Source organism: Tupaia chinensis, unplaced genomic scaffold (genome assembly GCF_000334495.1).
Source record: "Tupaia chinensis unplaced genomic scaffold, TupChi_1.0 Scaffold000623_1, whole genome shotgun sequence".
Classification (NCBI taxonomy): Eukaryota; Metazoa; Chordata; class Mammalia; order Scandentia; family Tupaiidae; genus Tupaia; species Tupaia belangeri.
The window spans coordinates 1,244,863-1,253,370 of record NW_006160143.1 but is presented as its reverse complement, the minus strand read 5'-3'; the positions used below and the strand labels follow the sequence as shown (position 1 = coordinate 1,253,370).

General features: G+C 40.0%; 1 protein-coding gene across 1 annotated transcript; it reads left to right on the top strand.

Moving 5' to 3' along the window:
- The first annotated feature begins 2,897 nt into the window (after positions 1-2,897).
- On the top strand, positions 2,898-3,842 carry LOC102470917 (olfactory receptor 6N2). Its single transcript, XM_006159095.1, has one exon. The coding sequence runs from the start codon at positions 2,898-2,900 to the stop codon at positions 3,840-3,842; it is 945 nt and encodes a 314-aa protein (XP_006159157.1).
- The last annotated feature ends 4,666 nt before the right edge of the window (positions 3,843-8,508 follow it).

The following is an 8,508-nucleotide window of genomic DNA, read 5'->3' as shown; positions in this document are numbered from 1 at the left end:
GGAGGAGCCAAAGGGCCCTGTAAAATGCCTCACCTTAAAAAATTCGAGAAAGCAATAATTAAAAAAAAAAAGACAGAGAGAAAGAGAGAGAGAGAGAGGACAGAGACAGAGGGAGAGAGAGACAATGAGGGAGACACTGTAAGTGGTCTTCCTACCACGCAAGTTTTGTATGCTGGAGGCCCAGTTATCAGTGGGACATCTTCCTTTTTCCCCAAATGGCTAGATCGCAGGAGCCATGGAGCTGTCTGTCTCTTGAAGAAGGGCTGTTCTGACACATACAATTTATGAACCATTCATTGTTCCCTTCAGACAGACTTTTTTTTCTTTTTTGGGAGAGTTCCCCCCCCCCCCACCGTGTGTGATCGCCAGAAAGACAGAGACAGAGTGACAGAAAGGGAGAAATCACCCCCAGGGGGGATGGCTACGCTGCAATCCCTTCTCCTCCATTCTCCTCTAGGTATCTTGGGTATGCACACACACGAACCTGGCCTGAGTTTAAGTCACCGGGTCTAGGACTCAAACAGTGGTCGACTACATGGGAGTCCAGCGACATAGCCATTACACTAACTGCTGGTCCCCCTTTAGACAGACTTTTGCTGTATTGCCATCATCCTTTTTCAGCTTCCCAAATAGCTGGGACTGCTATGCTTGCCATCACACTTACCTTTTTAGGGTAGACTGGGAATTGAACTAGGGCCTTCCATGTGGCCTCAGCCAGCTAAGAAGCAGCATTCAGTGTGCCCTCCCACAGCTGTGTCTATGAATAATTCTTACTCTTTTATACTGGACAGGCTTGTTGGCATTTTACTATGAGCTGCTAATTAATCTCTTATGCTTATTTCATCTCAAATTTAATTTAGCAATTGCCTTGTTCTCTACAATAATTCTGAAAGAGAAAGTACATTTTGATCTATGTGTATTTCAAATATCTTACTTCCATAAATACATGTCGTTATTCTGTTATATCTGGACTTCATATCAATCCTATTACATGTTCACAGATATTGCTCAGTTGATATCATAGCTCAGATGCCAATATCAGGATATCTGATAAATACGTGAGGATATGGATATAAATAAAAGTGATCATGAAAAGAGGATTAGTTTCATTAGAGAGTTCTAGGTGATAAGAGTGGTGGTGGTGGTGGTGGTGGTGCTAGTGGTGGTATACGTCATGGTAGCAATCCTGGTCATGGAGGCTTACAAGAGTGCATTTAGAACAGTATTTCCTGTATTAAATAAGCAATGATGGAATAATAAATGAATGAGTGGACACAGTGACGATAGGAGTGTTGAGTGTAACAGAGGCAAAAATGGTCAGCACAAAAGTGACAGTGGTGTCCATGGTACTTCATAGGTCACATACTAGTAACAAATGCAAATTTTCCTTGCAAAGACAATTTTTTAAAGACAAAATCTATATCCGGGATGCCCGCAAAGTTATTTTCCAAGTTTGCACTTGGAAATGCAGGTGGGATTTTCACTCCTCAAAAATCTACTTGATACTTGAGGAAGCAATGTCCCTGGGATTGGATTCCAGCAACTAACAATGAAGGTTGCAGAGTAGAGATGAGTCATTTGAGAAATAGAGCTGGTGTGATTAATTTCGCTGTGCCCAAGTCCCAGAAGAACCCTCACTGAGAACTTAGCAACGCTGGAGAATCCATGACAAGGAACTCAGAGGTGACCACTATTTTCAGTAACATGAAATGTAAGTAGGGGAGTGTCTTGGATATAAAGAAAGCATAGGAGGACACTACAAGTTCCAATATCATCACAACGGTCACGTGATGGGAAGAGCTGTGGTGATCCAGCAGAGATGAGAGCAGCTGAAGGCAGGAGCCAGGTGAGTCTGTGTCTTTTCTTGGGTGAGCCTCTTAGGGTGCAGTAGAAAGACTCTAAAGGGATTGATGTAGACCATGCATCTCCTCACCCACCCTGAAAAAAATTTTTGAAGACATTTGAGAAGCACAGACTACCAGGTTATAAGGGGCTTTATAAAACTCTTCTTTAAACATCTTTGGTTTAGAGAAAAGAAAACTGAGTAAAGAGAAGAGCAATGACCAGGTCTAATGTTCAATTAGAGTTTGTGGCAAAATACATTTAAATAATCAAGTGAGAAAGAGAATGTTTTGAAATTGTTAAACTAAAACTCTTCTACATTCCCATAAGGGCCTTACCTCATCAGGTCTCCCCTTCCTGTATCTCTATTGAGAATACCTAGACAAGTCTTCCCCTTTGGGATCCTTCCTTAAAATATAACCTGCCTTCTCTGTAATTCTTCATCTGACCCTACAGTTGTGTGCTTTGTGAAATGTACTTAGTGTATCTACAATTCTTTCTTCTCTCTTCTTTTCCTCTATCAGTCTTTACTGAGGAGATTTCTGAGTTTGAGAGGCTTTTTAATGAAAGCGTAGTGGTCACATTATTAAAATTGTTTGTCTCCGTTTCCCACAGTTTAGTACAGATGATTTTTAGACATAGGGCATATGATATGGTGGATGTTATAAAGGGTCATAGGATTTTTTATTAGGGATTGTAAGTGGATAAATTGGGGAATTTTTCTCTCTCTTGTTTCTTGACAGTGTGTGTGGGAAAAAACCCTTCAGGCTTGAACTCTGGATCCACAGCTTATTCAATAGGAAAAATGCTGGCCAATGAACAAGGGGCCCTGAATTCTAACTGTATCTGAAAGAGGCATTGGGCAAGTCGCTTTTGCCTTCCATTATTCAGTTTCTCTTTTGCAAAATGAGAGATGATTTGATAACCTTGATGTTCTTTTTAGACTATGATATTATATCCCTTTGGCTCTGGAAAAATTTGAGTGAAAGGCACCTGATGCATCTTTTGAGAAATAGAAGTTCATCTTTGATCTTTTCCTATCGTTTCTAGGTATCATGGATTATGTCAATCACACTTGGACCCAGGAATTTATACTTTCTGGTTTCACAACCACTGGGGCCCTGCGACCCCTTGCCTTCTTGGGTGTCCTCTGCACCTATCTCCTCACCCTCACTGGGAACTTATTCATCATCATCCTGGTTCACGCAGACTCAGGACTGTCCACACCCATGTACTTCTTCATTAGTGTCCTCTCTTTTCTGGATCTCTGGTACGTCAGCACCACGGTGCCCACACTGCTGCAGACCTTGCTCCATGGGTGTTCACAGATTTCATCGGTCATGTGCTTTTTTCAGCTATATGTCTTCCACTCCTTGGGCATGACTGAGTGCTACCTGCTGGGTGTCATGGCGCTGGACCGCTATCTTGCCATCTGCTGCCCACTCCGCTACCATGCACTTATGAGCAGACAGGTGCAGTTGTGGTTAGCTGGGGTTACATGGGTGATTGGCTTCTCAGCTGCACTGGTGCCAGCCAGCCTTACGGCAACTCTGCCCTTCTGCTTTAAGAAGGTGACCCATTACTTCTGTGATCTGGCACCTCTCATGCAGTTGTCATGTGTGGACACAAGCTGGCATTCTCACATCTATATTGTAGTAATTGGCATAATCAACACATGCAATCTCATTTTAATTTTGGGGTTCTATGGGGCCATCCTGAAAGCTGTGTTGAAGCTGCCCTCAGCTGCCAGCCGTGCCAAGGCCTTTTCCACCTGTTCCTCCCACATGACTGTAGTGACACTCTTCTTTGGCTCTGCCTTCATTGTCTATGTGGGGCCCCCTGAAATCCGGGCTGAGGGCAGAGACAAACTTATTGCCTTAGTATATACTCTTTTTACCCCCTTTTTCAATCCTATCATCTATACCCTTCGCAACAAGGAGATTAAGGAGGCTGTCGGGAGGGTTTTTCAGAGGATTAGAACTAAATGGAAGAGATCTTGAGGTTGTGTGAAGTCATAGGCCATCTACTTGGTAACTGTAGGATTTAGTTGGTTAGTCAACTAAATCACCTAATTTAATTATTAGTCAAATAAGTTTTATACATGCAATGTAAAATGAGTAATATGCATTGAGCCTTTTATTGGGAACAATTCAAAAATGTGGAAGGAAAAGAAGTATTTTCTTTGGACCCACTAACGTGCTACTAATAATCAGATAAACGACAACTTTTTCGGTAGGCTTAGATTTTGGATAGAGATCCAATTTGAAGAAGCAAAGCTGGCTGTGGATTGTGGTCAAGATACGATTCCTGGGGATGACTTGAGAAGAAATGAGGGAGGTTAACAAATACAAATACAGGATGACTTGTTACATAATGTTCAGATGTGGGTTACTGAACATGGGTAACAGGCTTATATGCATGTAGAGTTGAATGTTCCTGGGTGATCTTTTAATAAAAGGATGTTTGAAACCGAAGCTGAGCTTTTACTCTCTAGTGGAAATGAACAGGAATTGGAGATGAGAGCACCAGATATACATACGATCTAAAGTGAATTACAAAGACACACCCTACACTTTGAGTTTGAAATCAGTCAGTCAACCAAGAATATTGATGGAGCCCCATGAGTGCAAAAATAGCTCGAGGAACCAAGTGGAGATATTAAAAAGTATGCATAATTGTGGGTTCAGAGTTTACAATTCTACAGTTTTATTTTGAAGTGTCAACTTCCTCTCTCTTTCAAGCACACACACACTGACAGCAAGAACATATTGACCAACTTCAAGAAATGAATCTGCAAAATAAAACTCTGTTGTGAAAGGGCATGAAAATTGATAGAACTGCATACATTGGCAAAGGGACAGAAAACAATAAAAGCAATCTCACAGAATTTTATATAGCATTTGCCCCCACATCTCACACTTTGAAAATCTAACCACCACCCGGGGCACTCAGCTGGTTCTTCTCTGAAGCTTCTCTTCCTTCCAGGGTGTGGAACTGTAAGATCCTCCTAAGAGACAACCTGTCTCATGATAATGTGGATATAACTCTACTGAAACACAAAAGGAAAACTAATTTTTGAAATTGAAACTCTCTGTACAGAATTTGTTTATATTTTTTCTTCTCTTGCTTTCTCACTTTATGTGATTTTCTTAGTAATAGAATAAGTGATTTTTTTGGGTTTAATACTTTTAAATAACAATGTTCAAATGCTTTCTTTCTAATGTAAGGATGACTTTTTTTTTTTTCTATAGAGTGTGTGTGCTCGCCAGAGAGAGAGAGAGACAGAAAGCGAGAAATCACCGCCCCCCCCCAAGGGGGGATGGCCACATCACGATCCCTTTCTCTTCTCCGGATCTTGGGCATGCACGCATATGTACCCAATGTGAGTTTAAGACGCCAGGTCTGGGACTCAAACTGCGGTCTGTTGACTACTTTGGAATCCAGCGACATAGCCATTATTCCAACTGCTGGTGCTGACTAATTTTTTTTATGAAGACATGGAGAAAAGTGTGTGTGAGGTGCCTATGTAGTGGCATTGCCCTCCATCTCAATTCACTAATCCTGATGAAAATCACAAAATACTCTAGGATCCCCAAATATTAATTCTTTATGGACTGCCCAATTTGAAGCTCTTCTATAACAGTGCAGCCTTGGGTAGCATTTTCCTGACCATGCTGCACAGATGGCTTATAATCTGGTTTATACTCTCTGCTCTAAAGTTGGTGGGTGCTAAATAAAGGGAAACACACTTTCAAAAAATAAAAACAATCCATAGGGCACATGCAGTTACCACAGAGAGACAGAAAGGCAGAGAGAGAGAGAGAGAGAGAGAGAGAGAGAAAGTAAATACCCCTCCCCACCCCGGGAAGATGGCCAAGACTCATGACTAAGTTCCTTTCACACACCACATGGCTGGTCAAGATCATTTTATTGACTCATCAGAAAAATATAGAAATATACATCATGACTTTTACGATAACCCAATAATAATTAAACCATCAAGATTTATCTTGTGGGAGAAAAAAAAAAAGAACTGTAGTAGAAATCAAACCTGTGATTCTTTCATTTTCGGAGTCAAAGCATTTTCTATTTTGGAGTGAAAAGTGGCTAGATTTAAGTCTCAAGGTAAATCAACAAAAAAATTTTAAAGATTTACTCTGAAAAATGACATTTAAGTTCATGAATGCCACTATGAAATCATTGAATCATTGAACTTCTGATTCAGGTGGCATTTAAGAAGTCATTAGGATAAAACTCCTCTATCTTTACAGAAGATAAAACTGAAGTCAAGAGGTGGAAATAACCAAGGCTACTTGTCAATATAGAAATAGGTTCAGAATAGGACAGTATCCAATTTTCTAACCTTTCTAGTATATCATAATATCATCTAGCCTTTAATTGATTTTTTTCTTTTATCTGAGGCAGGAATCCTATGTTTTTGAGCACCTTGTAGCAGAAGTTGGTGGGGATGAAGTTTTAATGTCTAACTTTCTCATAGCAAAACTCTCCTGTGTAGACTGGTGAAAGGCCTGCCTGGCCAACCTTTCTGCTCTCAGTAATCTCTACTCTCCTTGTCAGCACAGGAGTGGGTGCCGTACTTCACAGAGCCATCCTGTCCCTGCCTAATTCCATCATCCCTGATAACACGGGACTCCATGATGATATAGATGTACCATTCAAAATCACGTATTCTCCATCCATTTCCTCGTTAAAGCGCCCACAGTATGAAAATGGACAAATACCTTTTAAAACATCAGTTAGTACAGAGAATCTGAACTAAATTAAAAAATGTAACTCTACAGAGCAAGAAGGAAAAAAGAGAAATATTTTAAAGGTCTAAAGACTCTCATTATCTCGGCTGATCTTCCCCTTCCCTACCATTCCTGACACTATCGGTTTTCCAGAATCTGTATGAACCCTGGAACTGTGCTACCTATGACCTTTCACTTAAATGGCCTCTTAGATAAATGTAGGGTAGTAAAAGAAAATTCTTTCAGCATGATTTTCATGTCTACAGAGTCATTATTTGAAAGGTTTTTATTGACTACAATCATGAGAGTCTAAATATTATCTCTATATTTCTCAAGTAATTTATTCAGTTCTTTGTCTCACTTAGTGAGCGAGTTAAGGCATCTTTTTAAATTTTACCCAGACATGGGAACATTGATTAATCCAGGATCAATGAACTTAAACAAATCACCTGAAATTTTCTCAGGTACACTTCAACCATAAATAAAGTATTTATTTTAATGAGACTGTACAATGCAGATCCACTAGAAACTTTGAGAGTGGAGTCTCGCAATTTGTGGTTTAGCAAGCCTCATGATAATTTAGATGTAAGTTGAAGTCTGAGAAGCACTGATGTCATTGGACGGGTGGGACTGGAAGGAGGACTTGGGCATATGGAACCAGGTATTACCCCTGCTCCTCTCCTTGGGAAGCAGCCTGCCCAGCTTCTGCGTTCTGCTCTGTTCTCTGCTGTGCAGGGGGAGGTGCTTGGTGACTTTTAGTGCAGCATAGAAATTGGGCAGAAGAACCATAAGAAAAATAGACAATCTCTCATAGCAAGATGTTTGAAATTTTTCTTTTGAGTAATTAAAATACAAATTGGGTAATTCCTATATAAAGATTTAAAAATTCAAAGAGAATAATTAACTAGACCTGCTTAGCAGAGGCATATAAAATTTAGATCAACTTCAATCATTAACAGAGTTAAACAAATGTTAAGCCGTAAAGAAATCTCCACACCTTGGGACCAGCAGTTAGTGTAATGGCTATGTCGCTGGACTCCCATGTAGTCAACTGTGGTTCGAGTCCTGGACCCGGCGGCTCACTCCAGGCGCGTGTGCGTGTGTGCCCAAGATCCCAAGAAGAGAATGGAGGAGAAGGGATTGCGGCATGGCCATCCCCCCTGGGGGGTGATTTCTTGCTTTCTGTCTCTCTGTCTCTCTCTGTCTTTCTGGAGAGCTCACGCACTCTATAGCAAAAACAACAACAACAACAACAAAAAAAAAAAAAAAAAAAAACATCACTAAAAAAGAAAAGAAAAAAAAGAAATCTCCACACCTCAACAGGGCTAGGATATTATTAATTCCATGTAGATCCTTGCTTGGAATGAGGTTATTAAGGTAGAAATAGGTAAGTAAACAATAAATTTGATGTCTATTTATTTTATATTAAAAAGCACTTCTAAATAATTTGAATGTTAGTAGAAATTATAAGAAAAGAATTTAGACAAAATGATAATAAAAATCATAATCTTAAAACTGTGAGGATAAAGCTGAAGTGTTTTATAGAATTTTATAGACCTAAAAGTTTATGTCATTAGAAATGAAATGCACTAAACTAGTCAGTTAAACATCTAATTAACAAATTAGAGAAATAGGGGCCAAGCAGTGGTACATTAGTAATGCAAGTGGTTCCCCATGGTTTCATTTCTCTGGTCACATGTGTTTCTACATGTCTACAGTCCAAGCCAACCTTCACCGGGGTTGGATTGCATTGTGGAAACTCTGTGGGAATGTTTGTCCATCTATTTTGCCTTCTCTCTTTTTTTCATAGAAAAGAAAAATAAACTTTACATTCTTTTTCCTTTCAATTGCCAGAGGACGCGTGTACTCATCAGAGTGAGAGAGAGAGAAAGAGAGAGAGAGAATGAACTCCCCA

Bases quoted from the DNA above. Each gene is read 5' to 3' on its own strand.
- LOC102470917 (XM_006159095.1), top strand. From the start codon at position 2,898: ATGGATTATGTCAATCACACTTGGACCCAGGAATTTATACTTTCTGGT.